The 16,904-nt window shown below is 39.4% G+C and overlaps 1 protein-coding gene across 1 annotated transcript in view; it reads left to right on the plus strand.

Moving 5' to 3' along the window:
• ppp2r5a (protein phosphatase 2, regulatory subunit B', alpha isoform) overlaps positions 1–15,305 on the plus strand; it is a 58,147-nt gene extending 42,842 nt beyond the window's left edge. The window contains exons 5-13 of the mRNA XM_085247588.1: positions 5,866–5,996; positions 9,323–9,382; positions 10,288–10,396; positions 10,719–10,772; positions 10,936–10,986; positions 11,077–11,196; positions 12,513–12,640; positions 13,476–13,577; positions 14,600–15,305. Coding sequence (XP_085103714.1) covers positions 5,866–5,996; positions 9,323–9,382; positions 10,288–10,396; positions 10,719–10,772; positions 10,936–10,986; positions 11,077–11,196; positions 12,513–12,640; positions 13,476–13,577; positions 14,600–14,840 — 996 coding nt within the window. The 3' untranslated portion in view covers positions 14,841–15,305. The remainder of the gene's footprint in view (positions 1–5,865; positions 5,997–9,322; positions 9,383–10,287; positions 10,397–10,718; positions 10,773–10,935; positions 10,987–11,076; positions 11,197–12,512; positions 12,641–13,475; positions 13,578–14,599) is intronic.
• Positions 15,306–16,904: the final 1,599 nt, after the last annotated feature.

A 16,904-nucleotide genomic window follows, 5' to 3' on the forward strand; every position in this document is an offset into this window, starting at 1 on the left:
TGAAGGTGGAAAAACTGAGACATGTTTGAAGAAAGTGCATTTGCAGGGTCATCATCTTCATCTAACTTTTAAAGTTTTCATCGTCATCTGGCAAACACAAAGTCAGTCAGAATTAAATACAAGTGCTTTGTGGCAATCAACCAACACCTACAGCATGGTATGTAACCAGTTAGAGGTTGCTAAAAATGGAAAGCAGAACTCCCTCTTAGATGTCAAAATAGTGCAAGTGTACCAAAACTGAAAGTGAGAGTTCTGCAAAAGCACCAAATCCTGAAGAAGAGTAAACAATACTCAGAAAAAAGCCCTAAAATAAAACTATCTCATGTAATGTCCCAACTGTAAATGCAAACAATAACCAGGTAGTTAGTAAAAACAATAGGATTTGCAAACGTGACATACATGAAATAGTTTTAGTTTTTGGGGGGAATTGGGCTTGCAACTGCCTCCTGACTGGAGGAGTCATTTCAACAGATATTTTAACAGAATATCTGGAGCTTCATGCTACAGTGGTGTCAGTTCATTGTGACATTTGGCACAGCTACATCATAAATAATTTTTTATCGTTCAACTACAGCTGCATTTATGATCTCAGATCTAAAAGTGTTGATAATATTGTTTTTAATTTATATTTGGCGCTACCTTTGATTAAAATCTCATGTGACAATGTGACTTGATGTTTTGAATCGCACACTAAAGTGTGGTCATCTTAAATAACCAAAACAGCTTGTGAATACAGATGGACTAATTGTTTGAAGAGTCCTCTCACCACGGGTCACAGGCAGGAGGCAGATGGCCAGAGGAGAGGAGGCACTAATTAAAGAAGTGAGAGAAACCACAAGTATGAGCATGGTGCAATAATATGATATCCCTGTTAGCAGCTATGCATTGCTATTTATTTGACAATCAATAAGGACCTCCAAAACGCCCAAAAACTGAAGTCACATCTGCTAACACAGAGTGCCGTGTCATTCTCATGCAGTACAGCTGAGCCGTTAATGTGACATTGTCCGGTCAGTGTCAGTGAGTGCCTGAGGTTTTATACGCAAATAGAAAGCTGTTGTTTCACTTGAAAGTCATTGCAGTCAGTTTTTAACTCATCTTGCATGTACAGTACGTCTCTGTTCATGTTGTCTCAGCATACCTGGACAGGTCTATCAGAGGGGCCCAGTTTTTTAACATGTACTCTAAATTCAGTAATAACTGGTTTCCATGGTTGTCATCTGTGCAGACTCATAATATTGTCATATATTCCTTTACATATTCAGTGGTTAATGAAATTAAATCTGACATAGACCTCCCTTATTTGTGAAAAAATACTCCCGATGACTTTATCCAGTGTCACCCTGTCATTGTTAAATATTTATATTACCTAAGGCACAAACAATATGTCTGAATAGCATGCTTTCATTTCATTTAAAAAAACCTCCAATGTTCACATCCACATAACATTTTGTCATCACTGATAGTCGATCTGGTGTAATAAAGTTCAGCTGAGAGATCAGAGCGATTCATTTTCTGTCAATCAAGTTATTGTTTCAGCCCTGCTGCTGCTCCGACCCCCTCGGGGTATTTTCATGGAAACGACTAATCACTGTTTTGGTTTTGGCTTATAAATAAAATATTTAGTTACAGTTACATAAGTTAACATTTTTTCATAACATACATTTATCACAAAGTAAACATTAGAAAGTGTTGGTGGATAACCTTTGAAAATGACTCCTGACAAATTGAGTTACTTCATCACTTTGATGGAGAAATGTTGTTACTCTAGCAGGTGCTATGAAGCAGTCCTGCTTTAAAGAAATCAGCACAACATCTTGCAGATAGTTTGGATAGCTACTTTGGAATTAGTGTGTCGGTTTTCTGCGATTTATGTATATTTTATAAATTTGTACTCCACTCAATCCTCAACGTAGTGAGTCATGTTTGCAGTTATGCATGGGTGCTGTGTCTGCATTGTTTTGCCAGGTAATGTGAAACTGTAAAGCTGTTGAAATTGGACTCGGAGCGAATAAATCCTGAACAACAGAAAAGAGAAATGACTTCAGAAACAACTGAGTCTGTACATACAGTGGGGCAAAAAAGTATTTAGTCAGCCACCGATTGTGCAAGTTCCCCCACCTAAAATGATGACAGAGGTCAGTAATTTGCACCAGAGGTACACTTCAACTGTGAGAGACAGAATGTGAAAAAAAAATCCATGAATCCACATGGTAGGATTTGTAAAGAATTTATTCGTAAATCAGGGTGGAAAATAAGTATTTGGTCAATAACAAAAATACAACTCAATACTTTGTAACATAACCTTTGTTGGCAATAACAGAGGTCAAACGTTTACTATAGGTCTTTACCAGGTTTGCACACACAGTAGCTGGTATTTTGGCCCATTCCTCCATGCAGATCTTCTCGAGAGCAGTGATGTTTTGGGGCTGTCGCCGAGCAACACGGACTTTCAACTCCCGCCACAGATTTTCTATGGGGTTGAGGTCTGGAGACTGGCTAGGCCACTCCAGGACTTTCAAATGCTTCTTACGGAGCCACTCCTTTGTTGCCCGGGCAGTGTGTTTTGGATCACTGTCATGTTGGAAGACCCAGCCTCGTTTCATCTTCAAAGTTCTCACTGATGGAAGGAGGTTTTGGCTCAAAATCTCACGATACATGGCCCCATTCATTCTGTCCTTAACACGGATCAGTCGTCCTGTCCCCTTGGCAGAAAAACAGCCCCATAGCATGATGTTTCCACCCCCATGCTTCACAGTAGGTATGGTGTTCTTGTGATGCAACTCAGTATTCTTCTTCCTCCAAACACGACGAGTTGAGTTTATACCAAAAAGTTCTACTTTGGTTTCATCTGACCACATGACATTCTCCCAATCCTCTGCTGTATCATCCATGTGCTCTCTGGCAAACTTCAGACGGGCCTGGACATGCACTGGCTTCAGCAGCGGAACACGTCTGGCACTGCGGGATTTGATTCCCTGCCGTTGTAGTGTGTTACTGATGGTGACCTTTGTTACTTTGGTCCCAGCTCTCTGCAGGTCATTCACCAGGTCCCCCCGTGTGGTTCTGGGATCTTTGCTCACCGTTCTCATGATCATTTTGACCCCACGGGATGAGATCTTGCGTGGAGCCCCAGATCGAGGGAGATTATCAGTGGTCTTGTATGTCTTCCATTTTCTGATGATTGCTCCCACAGTTGATTTTTTCACACCAAGCTGCTTGCCTATTGTAGATTCACTCTTCCCAGTCTAGTGCAGGTCTACAATACTTTTCCTGGTGTCCTTCGAAAGCTCTTTGGTCTTGGCCATGGCGGAGTTTGGAGTCTGACTGTTTGAGGCTGTGGACAGGTGTCTTTTATACAGATGATGAGTTCAAACAGGTGCCATTCATACAGGTAACGAGTGGGGGACAGAAAAGCTTCTTACAGAAGACGTTACAGGTCTGTGAGAGCCAGAGATTTTCCTTGTTTGAGGTGACCAAATACTTATTTTCCACCCTGATTTACGAATAAATTCTTTACAAATCCTACCATGTGGATTCATGGATTTTTTTTTTTTTCACATTCTGTCTCTCACAGTTGAAGTGTACCTCTGGTGCAAATTACTGACCTCTGTCATCATTTTAAGTGGGGGAACTTGCACAATCGGTGGCTGACTAAATACTTTTTTGCCCCACTGTATTAGGGGAAAGCTAGATGTGCCGTTGGTCCGATTGTCCCCCAAACACTGGGGTGTGGCTGCAGAGGAGGTTACCCCACTTTAGCAGCCACCCCACGTAAAGCACAATGCATGGCCCAAAAGCAAAAATCAATCAGTAATAGTTAGTCTCAAAAACAACACATTTAATCTCCACTTTTTGACCTTTTTTCCTCGAAATTTTGACTTTGACTATTCTTAATGTCACACAAAATATAAACTATATAATGTGTAAATGTATCCATTAGTTGAATATCTTGCATTAAGTACATTAACCAGCTGGTGAAGGCACTGTGATAGTATATTGAAGATTTCTGAGTCTCAGAATTTTAGACCTCCTGTTTTCTCAGCATCCTGCTGAAGTGGTCTGACCAGCTGCTTTCATTTCAAAATAACTCAAAGTAAATTAAACCAAACAAACATTTCATGATCCATAGTTTGTCTGTTGTATCTCATGTTTAATTGTGATCTATACAGTTTGAAACAAACTGGGAAATATGGGAATGACCAGGATGTGCTCTAATGAACCAGAGGAAAGCCTAATAGCTAGCTGCTCATTTGCAGCATAGAGAAAGTGGTTGTGCCGTTTAACAGCCAGATTTTTGGTTCTGAGCTGAATGAATGTGAATCAGCACCGTGCAGAAGAACAACATGTGAAACCCTTTTTCTGGATATAGTTAAAAATAGATGTCAGCTCTGTCACCGAGGTGCTGATGACATGCTAGTGGAAGATGAGTGCCATGTCCCGAAGCTGATCAGAGCCTGAAAACACTCCATTTGAACTCGGTGGCATCGGCTTGACTCCCTTCAACAGTATTGTAATAATGAGTCATCGCATGTTAATGCAAGTGGCTGCTTTACACCAGGGCTCTCAAATCTGTTTAAATGATAGAGAATTCACTCACACATGCTCTGTGCTTGTTAGAGAAGATGTTGGTAGCTGGTTAAGCACCTCATGTGTTGTCTCTTATGTATATATGTTTGCATAATTTAAGGTGACAGCTGGCTCAGTGAATGTAAGTCACTTTAATCTGTTTTTAATAATAAGATGTGTCAAGAGACAATGTGGCAGTGTCAAACAGTCACTTGATGTGATGAAAGCCATGAAGAATTATAACCTGAATATACACCTCCCCCTTTCTTTACACAGAGTGGGTCTGCTGCTTTACTCTGTGAGCAGTTTGACTGTAAACTGACCCTTTTTTGATAGGGAGTAGCTGCTCTGCACCAGACAACATACAGAAATAGCAAGTTGATTACCGAATCATAAGCAGTATGCCAGTTGATAGCCACTACGACATCATATGATTTTTTTTTTTTTTTTAGAATTCTGACTATGACAGCGTTGGATTTCTTTCACCAGAAGTGAACATCTTTGGATGAGTGGGTAGACTTCAAGTTAGCCACCTTGAGTAGCGATGTGCTGCTGAATGCAGTTAAGCGTGCACTATTTTTGGCCATCAGGAGTACTGTGGAGTGTATCCAGAGGGATCTTTTATTAACTAAACGCCTTTCTTACTTCCAGCTTGTCATATGATGCAAAAATTAAGATGAGCAAGAACGAAACAATTACCCAGCTCACTTTCCTCAGTAGGGCAAAAATGATACACGGAAATAAACAGCTCCCTAGAATCTAAAAATACTGTCCAGCACTAATAATCTGTATGGGTGCAATGCACAAGCACACACATAGCTCTGCTAGTTAATGTTAAGTAACATACTAGAACTAGAACTTCACTCAACAAAACACGCGCACACACAGAATGAAGAAGTCCAGTTTAATGATTTATTTTTTAAATCTCCAAAAATAAGCTGTACACAGCCAAGAGGTACACAGAACTGCTATCACAGTGTGTGATCTTCACAACATTTCAGTATTAAGAAGAAAGCATTACATATTTACGAAATACAAAATTGAGCCACACTGCACACCAGAGGCAGTGTATTGAATGAGTCATATAGTAGTATCATAGTGAGATGAAATGCGTCATGAACTAAACTCAAAAGATGACTGATTATATCTTACCGTGACTATTATTAATCAGAGGAGCACGTCACAGCATTTAAAAATATACGCTTTTGTGTCCAACCAGTGACGACCACCAACCGACCTTCAGAAGGCCTAATAATACTGTGCTAAGTGTTCAAGTGTTTCTCTTTCTCTTTAAAGTTGCTGGAGCTGTTTGACAGTGAGGACCCAAGGGAGCGGGACTTTCTAAAGACCATCCTGCATCGAATTTATGGAAAGTTCCTGGGATTGCGGGCCTTCATCAGGAAGCAGATTAACAACATTTTCTTGCGGTGAGTTAACAGCAGTCAGAAAACGTGTCTTAGTTCATATTTTTTCTTATATGTGGTTTTAAAGAACACGTGGCAGAAAATCACCAAAAAACACGCCAATTAAGCAGTAACCACAAGCATACAAGAGGTTGGTTTTAATGATCAGAAATAAGTTATCTTAAATATATGCACATCGGTCATTCATGTGTGTAGTCACCTCCTAGAGGCCCATTTTGAGCTGGGAAAATCCCTGTAATCAGAATGTCTCTAGATCCAAACACCTGTTCCCTGTATTTGTTTTTACCTGTCATTAGCCAGTTGCTCTGAGTTAGACTAGAGCAGGGGTGCCCAATCCCGGTCCTCGAGAGCTACCGTCCTGCAGCTTTTAGATGCATCCCTACTCCAACACAGCTGAATCAAATGAATGGCTTGTTATCAGGCCTTTGCCAAACACGATGGCATGCTGAAGAGGTAATCAAACCATTTGATTCAGCTGTGTTGGAGTAGGGATGCATCTAAAAGCTGCAGGACGGTAGCTCTCGAGGACCGGGATTGGGCAGCCCTGGACTAGAGGCTTGGCCTTCTGGGACAGAAACCAACAGGCAGTAGCTTCCCGTGAAGTATGTAGTCTTACACAAGAACTTTCTCGGGGGACTAAGCTTTTGTTTCAACCTGATAAGCCAGTCACTAAATTTAGTTAAGGTATCAAAAAGTCTTTTGGGATATAATGCAAATTAAGGGCATATAAAATAGACCTAAGAACATCTATAACTTATTATGTACTGTCTTTTTACGATAATTTTTGTTATATTTACAATTTAAAAAGAGTGAGAAGAAAAAGAAGAAAGGATAAAGTTTAACAGCTGTTAATGGATACATTTGAACAGGTGTTTTATAGCACTTCACTGAGTACATGTAGCCCAATTTGATCTGTAGTGAGTTGGGCCAGGAAAGCAGCTGCACTGTAAACCCCTATGGAAAAACCCAAAAAGCACTTACATTTTTTGGTTGTCACTAAACAGACTAAAATCTTTCACATTTAATGAGATTTTTTTTTTTAACGAATAAATGTCAAGATTATTGTGGGGGTTTTTTTTGTTTGTTTGTTTTTACTTTTAGCAGGTTCTCTTAAAGACACAAAACCTTTAAAGTTTGTTTTCATTTTGTTTTGGGGTTTTGGGTTTTTTGTTTTGTTATCTGATTTAAACAACGTATTTAGATCTGATATTTTTCTCTACTGTTTCAAGAATAAGAATTATTATGTTTCTTTACTTGTGTAGTATTGGGTCATCAGATCATCTTCATTTATTTCTGACTAAACAAAACAAGAAGAGGCACAAAACCAATACAAACCTGTTTTGAGGTATCATTAGATATTGTTTTGGCCTCCTCTCCTTAACAGTTCTTCTATATAAGTTCGACCAAATATGAAAAAAGTTCCCACCCGATCCCCAAACAAATGATGCTAGATGGCCTCCCTTCCCTGAGCTTGGTTCTGCCTGAATTTCTTCCTATTAAAAGGGAGTTTTTCCTTCCCACTGTCGCCAAAGCGCTTGCTCATAGGGGATCATCTCATGGTTGGGGTTTCTCTGTATTATTGTAGGGTCTTAACCTTACAATATAAAGCACCTTGAGGCAACTGTTGTTGTGATTTGGCACTATACAAATAAAATTAAATGGAATTGAGTTGAAAATTGAACAAATGAAAAAAATGTACTTGCATACTATGAACATTTTTGCGCTACATTATGTGGTGATGTATTCCCCTCTAACACCATGATATGTTGAGGGGATTGTTAAACAGGTGAGAGTCTTGGTGTATTTGGTACTGCACTTCTGTCAGTGATGCAAATTCTGACTGTTAACGAGAGGATACGGACAACCGTACAGAAAACCCCCTGGGTTCGTCAGCATGACTTTACATTACAATTCACCGGCTGCACACCCCAGGCTTTAAGCAGACTTCAAAGGAGTGCAACAGGAATGACTTGACCGTCTTTACTCCAGCTCTCCACGTCTGCACCAGAGGTTTAAGGTTTATATCTCACAGAATAAGCTGTCCCCAATAAAATCAACTAAATATTCTTCTGAAAAAGTATTACAGCGGTATACAACAAATTTATTAGAACCAAACAACAGCTACCCTAAATTAAACATTTTCTAAATACCAAAATCATGTTGTGTAATGGTTAATTTACCTATATGCAGAAGCTCTTTAATCAAAATTATATTTTTAATGCTAAAATATAATTATTGTTGTTGTCCATGAATTTTTAAATTAGCTGTTTTATTTATTTATTTATTTATTTAGTTTTAAAAGCAGAAAAATAGTAAAGCAAATTATTTTTTTTAAATTAAGATACCAAATTGCAGCAATTAATTCCTGAACATGCACATTCTTTTTATTGGCTGAATGTTATGTTTGACTAACTTCTTAGAGAAGTCTAGTGTGTCAGCTCAAATTTGGATATATTAAAAAAAAAAGTAAAAATTTTTAGTTTTGAGCAAGTTTTTTGATAGATTTTTGAAAAACTGATGAGCAATGTATTCAGTCAGTTCTTTTCAGTTTTAGTGTTTCTGGTCTGTTCAGTTGACCACCTCTTGCACAAAGTGAGCTAAAGTCTTCACTCAGATTCACTCCAGGCCTTAAACACCAGGAGAAGTAAAACGGTTCAGTTGGAGGTGTCACTTACTCCTGGCAGCAGTGTGTTGTGTCCTTACTGCTCCTGTTGCTGCGTGACAATGAGCTTCAGATGATTGAAACAGGGGACACTTGATGTCATTTCCAACAGGCAAGGTGGCAAAACGGGTGCACCCACTTTGACCATCTGCTGTAGAGGATAAAAATAGTGCCACAGTTGTCAGGCTCTGTCTGTACATACCAGGTCTGCACAGCTAGATGGAAATGTGTTACCAAACAGACGAGCTAAATGATGCATGGATCATTTACTTACATAAGAGCCTCCCAGTGTGAAGCCAAATATGTTTGATTTTTCCAGATAATTATTCATTGCCTACATAGATTAGACTTATTTAGCTTTTTCCTTTTGGCTGCAAGTATGCAGGCGATGCCCGTTTTCTGTGGGTTTATTTTTAGGCTCCAATCATAAATTAGCTAATTATAAAGGCTATGATGGTATAATTTTGTTTGTATTCTTGATTAGGAATCATGAAATATCAGTGTAATGGTACTTACCCAACTTGGATCCCAAATCAGAGTGATAGCATTTGAAAGGAGCGCAGCGTTGGGAGCGGTGCTAATCAATTCTTCTGATCAGGGTGCTCTGCTTTCACAGTTGTGATGTGTTTGATAATTTCAATCGTCAATGTGTTTGCTGCTGTTCCAGGTTCATATATGAAACCGAACACTTCAATGGAGTTGCTGAACTGTTAGAGATCCTGGGAAGGTGAGTGACAAAATGTTGTGTGATGTAAAGTTACACAGTAACTGTACACTAAAGCTGATCATCAGACACGTTTATTGATCTATGAATTGAATGAAATTGTAACTTCTAAGAAAGATTTCTTTTTTATATAAGATGTTAAACCCATAAAATGATCCCCAATTCATAATAACCACTACCATTGGTCATAGTTTAGTCACACTTACAGTGATCAGCTAAAGGGTTTTCATCAAAATTGTGCTCAAGATCAATGTCACATACAACATAACCTGCATGGACACCACTTAAAATTCCACCAAATCCTTGATCCTGATGTGTTGATTCAACAATTTTAGCAAAGTCGTTAACATCACTTTCTCCGTGTTGATTAATTGTGCATAACAAACCATAGAAATAATCATGAAATGCTAAATGATCTTGAAATATTGTATGTTGCATATTACCTGATAGAAGGTGGTGATCATGGAGGGAGTGATCCTATTGGTTGACTCCCACACTGCAAAGGTGTGGTTGTGGCCTCACATTAGTAAAACGATGATGTGATGGTGTGCTCACATATTTTCCTGCTCAATATGGCCGTGGTTAATACTGACCATGCAGTCATAGCACTCAGACACCCTCAGTTGGTAGTGAATGAGATTAATTTGACCTGGTCATAACTTTTGAGCCCACTTGGACGTCTCAATGGGTTTTAATCCTCATTGGTTTGTGCAATACAGCCAACCAGTGACAAGAAAACGTATCACTATCTTGTGTAGTTACAATAACCTGCGAGTTAGTTTTACTTGTTAATGTTGAGGTAAAAGGCTCTTCAGGCCTTTTTAAAGCCATGCTCTGCTCTATTCTCACAGTTCATGCTGCTGTTTTGTGTGTAATCTAACGTTGTCCTGCTGTTTCTATGTTTGCAGTATCATCAACGGGTTTGCGTTGCCTCTGAAAGCCGAGCACAAGCAGTTTCTGATGAAGGTGCTCATCCCGTTACACACAGCTAAAGGATTGGCTCTTTTTCATGCACAGGTAGAGGAAACTCTTCACCATGTCCTGGAAACATTATTGGGGGTTTTGATTTGTGCCATTGCACAGAAACTGTTAGACTGTTTATAGCTGAATTATGAAGCTGCTTGTCTCAGGAGGATTAAGCAAGGCGATGGTGTAATCTCTGTACTGCAGCACCTTCTAGTGGCTTGGAAATTAAAATACTTATTTAAGAATTCACTGCTTTGTTCAACACAGTGTGGATTCATTAAAATAATTATATTATTTTCAAATGGTGTGATGCCTGCTTTGTCTGATGCAATTTTTGGGTTTGTTTGTGTTTATTTTTATCTGTGCTCCTCAGCTTGCCTACTGCGTGGTGCAGTTCTTGGAGAAGGATCCTACGCTTACCGAGCCGGTACTTTTTTCTTTTCTTTAATCATTTCTCCCACTGAAAGCACAAAGACTAGGCACTATATTTGTCTACACTGCAGAGAAATGTGTTGTGGATGCTAAAAGCTGCCCACTCAAATTGACACGAGAGAGAAAAACTCAAGGAATATTCTGTTTCTTTTTCAAAGGTGATCCGTGGTCTGCTGAAGTTTTGGCCTAAAACCTGCAGCCAGAAAGAGGTAGTCTGCATGTCTACAAATAGACAACACGTTTAAAAATCTGTATGCTGCCAGCCACATTTCAATATTCTGCACCTCCTGTCCAATTAGGTGATGTTTCTTGGCGAAATTGAAGAGATTCTGGATGTCATCGAACCAACGCAGTTCAAAAAGATCCAGGAGCCACTATTCAAGCAGATCTCCAAATGTGTGACCAATCCACATTTTCAGGTATGCTTTTAAAAATATTGCAGTATAAAAGTTTATCTTTAAAGCTGTTTTTCACACACGAAAGGTGGTGTTGCTCATAAGAAGTACAGAAGGTGGTCATCTGTGCCCAACATGTTCTTACTACAGGAAGTGCTGTTTCAGGGTTGAGGACCAGCACATTAAAGAAAAAGTGCATCAAACATTTTTAATATTTGTAATATTTTTTTTTGATGGTAGTGGTGGTTTGTGTTAGTAATTTTGTATTTTGCTGATTTATAGTTTATTAATCATTAGTTAGATGCTGTTAATATTTCAGTTAATTCAGTTTTATTTCTGTAGCACCAGTTTACTACAACGATTGTCTCATAGCTCTTTTTATTGAAAGCTAAAGACACTACAAGGGAAAACCCTAACAATCAGGTAGCCCCCTATGATCAGCCCAGTGACCGTGGGGAGAAAAAAACCTTTAACACGAAAAGACTTCCTGTATCACCCGACTGGGTTATGGGCAGCAATATCTTTTAACTGGCTGGTGAATGAGGGGAAAGTGAAAAGAGGAACATAGAGCAAAAGAACACAAGCTAGTTATAATACCAGAAAGTAGTTGCATCCCCTGGAAACCGAAGCCAATAGCAGCGTAACTAAGGGATGTTTCAGGGTGATTTTAATTCTGCGGGTTAATTCTGTGAACCCAGCTGTGGTTGTTCAGTAATGGAAGGCTTAGATCATTATGTTGGCAAGAACAGGAGTTAAATATTGAAGGGAAATGCTCAGATGGTCTGTTCTGTGTTTCTGTAGTGTAACATGAACCGCTAGTACATTAGTTAATGCTTTACTTATCACAAGCCACACAAACGCTTCCTTTGAGAACCGTGGCTCTGTTTAGTTTAGTCAGGGCAGGAAGCAGGACACTCAATGGCCACTTGAAAGCTATGAAAATCACCAGACTGTTCTCTTTAATTGTCTCACAAAGACCGTGCGTAGACCTTGCTGCTGAATGAATGAATCGAATGTCTGATAAAATTGTGTTGAGCATTTACGTTCTTTGATTCAACCTATAGGCTACAGTGCACATGTAAAAGTGGTGTAAAACCCTTAATGAAATAAGAAAACTGAATTATGTTTAGCCTGAAGTGTCTTATAAACCAACAGCTTTTCTCGTGTTATCATGACTGCTACATAGAAATTACCCATGTAAAGCTGGATTTATGCAAGAGGCACATGTCTGAAAGGGCTTTGGTCCCCTACTTTCTGAGCATCATTATCATAACACTCCCAAATTCCAGTCAGCTTTCATTGTTTAAACTGGAGTTTTTCTTCTTTCTCTGTGTTTGCAGGTAGCAGAGCGGGCGCTCTACTTCTGGAATAACGAGTACATCCTCAGCCTCATCGAAGAGAACATCGACAAGATCCTTCCCATCATGTTTGGCAGCCTGTACAGAATCTCCAAAGAACACTGGAATCCGTATGTACCGTGATCGCCGCGCGCTAGAAACAATTGTTATGTAATGAATAAAAGTCAAAGGACCGCTTTCAACCTCATCTATGAAAATGTGCACTGAAACCTGTTGCTGTGTCTGTGTTAAGGCTGCTCTCGTGAGCTTTTCTTAAGAATGTGTTGACATGTACACATGGCAGGCGAGACAAAAAGACACCATCATGTCTGGCACGTCTCACACATCATTTAGCATAGATCTTGGAGGTCAAAGTATTACAAACCTCTCTGAGAACAGTGCATGCTCTTATAACCCGCTTACAGGGATTTTGATCATGAGTGGTTAACTTGGAAAGCTTAAAACAATGAATATTGTTCAAGCTTTCCTGAAGCCAACAGTCACCTGTCACACACATTTACGAGTAGGATGTAGCTCACACGTGTTTCTGCATCGCTTTGTACTGTTTTCACTGTAAAAGCGGTGAAGCTAAAGCTAATATGGCCAATTCATTCAGCTGATTTGCCTTCCTGTTTATGATTAGCTGCGCTCGCACTTCTCGATTCAGGTTGTCAATTGCCATTTGGCACTTAGAGACTTGTTGACACGCACACACAAAACTTTAGGGTGTGTGTAATCCAGTTATTTATTAAAACAAGGTCTGAGCATCACAAAAACTACAGAAGTTTCTAACAAAAATGTAAAGTCACTAGGAGATGGAGAAATGTGTGTGAAAACTAGAGTGTTGGCTGGTTTGGGAATGATTCACCAGCAAATAGATTTTCTGCACAGTTACAGCGAAATATGACATCCACTCATGCACATTTCACAGCTGTGTTGCTGATGGCAGTCTCTGTTGTGTTGCAGGACAATCGTAGCTCTAGTCTACAATGTGCTGAAGACGCTGATGGAGATGAACTGCACACTTTTCGATGAGTTGACGTCCTCCTATAAAGCAGACCGGCAACGGTGAGTGACTCAAACACTCTTTTTCCTGTCGTGTTTCTGTTATCTAAAGGAAAAATGTCTCTGAAGTGTTAAAGTAATGCTGTGCAGCCTCTGACACATAACTTCAGAAATCATTTAGAATGTTTTTGCTGATCTCATCTCTTTTTTTAATGTTTAATAGTGAAGAAATGGTCATTTTGGTTTGTTTTATGCATTTATCGTTACACCCAAGTTCTGTGTTCTTCCCACCACAGGATTATTCATTAATTGCACAACATTCACCTGTCGTTTAGTCACTGCCAAACATTCATGCGTGAACAGATCACTTCATGCACAGCCGACACAGCAGAAGGCGTTTTAATGAATGGGAGCAGAAGACGAGTGTCGGCAGGTCAAAGTAAAACTCACGCCTCCTCATGCAAATTCATTTAATGTTTAGCAACCAGAAGCAGAGTGGAGGAAAAGGAAGAAAACGAGTATTATATCCAGCATGGCTGACAATATTTCTGCTTGTAATAATGAATGCGAATTTAGAGGATCAAGACATTTAGTTTTAATCATAATTATAATTTGGACATTTATGCTCTTTTAGTTTTTGTCAACTACATATAATAACTGACTAAAGTATAAAATGTAAAACCTTGTTTTTACCAGTGAACGTTGCTACACACAGTTTAGTCTGTTATTTTCCTTGACATCAGATGTGAAATGTGTCCTTATGTCTCTTCACTTCCTCTCAGGTGTTCACGTTTTGTCACGTTGTTAGCCAAAGCCCTCTCCTGATTCTTCAGGGTCAGATCAAATGTGTGCATCTGATCTTACTACACAGCTTAATTAGTTCAGATTGGATGTCATCTCTCCAGAACATCTTGTTTTTATGAATTTCATCATATTTTTTTGTCCTCATGCATTAGTTTTTATTTCGTTAGGGAAAAATAGGTTGTTTTGATTAAAACTGTGATGAAAATTATTGGTTTGGTGATATCAACACTGGTGTCTGGTGTTTTGCTTAGTTTTTGTTTTTAAATACTGTGGTTTCACAGGGAAAAGAAGAAGGAGCAGGAGAGAGAAGAGCTGTGGAAGAAGCTGGAGGAGCTGAAGCTCGGTGACATGCCGCTGGTCCAGAACAACAGCCACGGGCTTCCGAGTGTCCAAAACAACAACAACAATAATAGTAACAGTAACCACGAGGACCAGGAAAGGAGCGCCGCTGCCGTTACCGCAGACAACAAAGACCCCGACGCCACCGCAGCTGTCAGCAAGAGCACCCCATGTGCCAAATGACACCGGACGTCAGTGTTTTACTCTGTAACGGTTTGATGCTGCGTTCAGGACTGCCGGGGTAGGATCAACAGAGACGTAAAAACACAAATCACACCTCAGCAGTATATGAAATCTACTTAGAGTGAACGCCAGCATTTCTTTGGCAAGAAAAAAAAAATCTATATTTCAACTTCAGACTATTTTTGGATGTTACAGTGTGGCTGCAGTATACTGTTTATTTGTCTGATCAAAGATTTATCCTTTCACATTTAGTTTCTTAACTGAAAATGTTTCTTTTCGGTATATTCGTTGTATGATACGCGGAGACGGGGGAGGAGATAACGATGACTTGAATTCAATGTTTCCGATTTGTGCTGCACTTAGAAGAGCTGAACAGCTATTTAAAGATGTCTATTTTTAATGTGCTTTTTCCTCATCGCTGCCAACACTTAAGAGAACGGCAAAAATTATTATTTTTTGTTTTGTGGGGTGGGGTGGGGGGGTGTTTGGGACCAGACCCAAAAAGTAAACATTTGGTGTGCATTAAGATACAGGAAAGCTAAAGAACACAACCATTTCCTTTTTTAAAGATGGCCAAAATGGATAGAGATATTAATCCCAGATATAGAGTGAGCGCTCTGTAAATGACTCTGCCTGAGACGATGAATTTAATGAACAATAAGACTAAACACTTATTTTTGTGTTTCAGGTGTTGGTAAAATTGTATTCATCTGGGTGATGCCGATTTGAAAAATGCAGAGCTGTGTTTATAAAATCCTTTACACTAAAGTATTGAGAAAGAGCTTTTCAACAAAGGAAATATTTTTCTTAATAACTGGAGTTTTAAAGGAGGAGTTCAGCATTGTTTCTTTTTTTAAGGCGAGGGGAAGAGGTTGAATATATGTGGTGAATGTGAAGCAGCTGGCCTGGCTCTACCCTGAGAAATAAAATCCACCCAAACAGCACCTCCAAAGCTTAAAAATTAAAAAGAGATGTGGTTTGTTTAATCCATGCAGACGCCTGCGGTGTTAGAGTTGGAGAAGCTGGTGGGTGAACTTTATTAGCTTCAGGCTGCTTATTCAAACCAATCTTCACCTCTTACTCTGATATTTCCCAAGCTGCTAAACTATTCCTTTAAAAATGAAAAGAGAGAGACCTACAGTGCTATATTTTTCCAGTGTATTGATAACCCGAATATTTTTGGATGTTTCCCTTTTTTTTTGCAGCTGGCTCATGATGGGGATGCAGGATGCGCTTGAGTGTATATTTGTCGCGTGGGTGTATATGTGTATGTTAGCTTGGAGGCTACTTAAAGGGAAAATGCCACTTGGTTTCTGATTTAATGTACAGCGTAACATTTCAGTGGTCTGAGAAAAGTGTAGTCAGTGCAAAGACTTCCAAGCGTCTTAGACATTTGATGCACAGAAGGCTTTCGTGCTACCATGTATTTTTATGTCCTAACCAAATGAGGCCCTTTATGACGTAGTGCAACAAAGGAAACCCTTTCTTTTACCATCTATGCCTCTTCACTGTCTCTTTTCTACAGACTTCATGAAGTCACGATTGCTTTTATTCTCCAGTTTCTGATGTTGACAACTGCTGAACGTCTTCATTAAACTATTGTAACTGCCATTGGATTGTAGGAACGACTCGTGAGAGGGTTTCTTTCTCTCGACTCTCTCTGAAGCTCGTAGTTTTCAAGCTTTATATTTTAGGTCAAGTCTTTCTGATGCCTTTTCTGTCAGTACAGCATTCCAGCCTCTGTGACATTGAAAGAAACTACATGGGGAGCCTGTTTTGTAATCACAGATCTTATTTAGGTTTCACCATTAAATAAAGTCTACTTTATCTTTCTACTCAAAGCCTCCAGTTGTCTTTTTTTTTTTTTTTTTTCCTCCTTTGACTTTTTTGCTTTCTTGCAGTTCTTCATAGAGGTCAGCAGATGGTGCCTCAACCTGCCATAAGCAACAGTGATGATTATTATGCTTCCTATTGTGCAGCTCGGGGACCAGAACCAGCCCTGATGTGGTGCTATTATACCAGCATTGCTGCACAGGAGTGAAAATACATGGGAACTTAGCATAA

Source organism: Mchenga conophoros, linkage group LG15 (genome assembly GCF_057382185.1).
Source record: "Mchenga conophoros isolate Kocher_MC1m ecotype Shallow Benthic linkage group LG15, M_conophoros_male_GT1.1, whole genome shotgun sequence".
NCBI lineage: Eukaryota > Metazoa > Chordata > Actinopteri > Cichliformes > Cichlidae > Mchenga > Mchenga conophoros.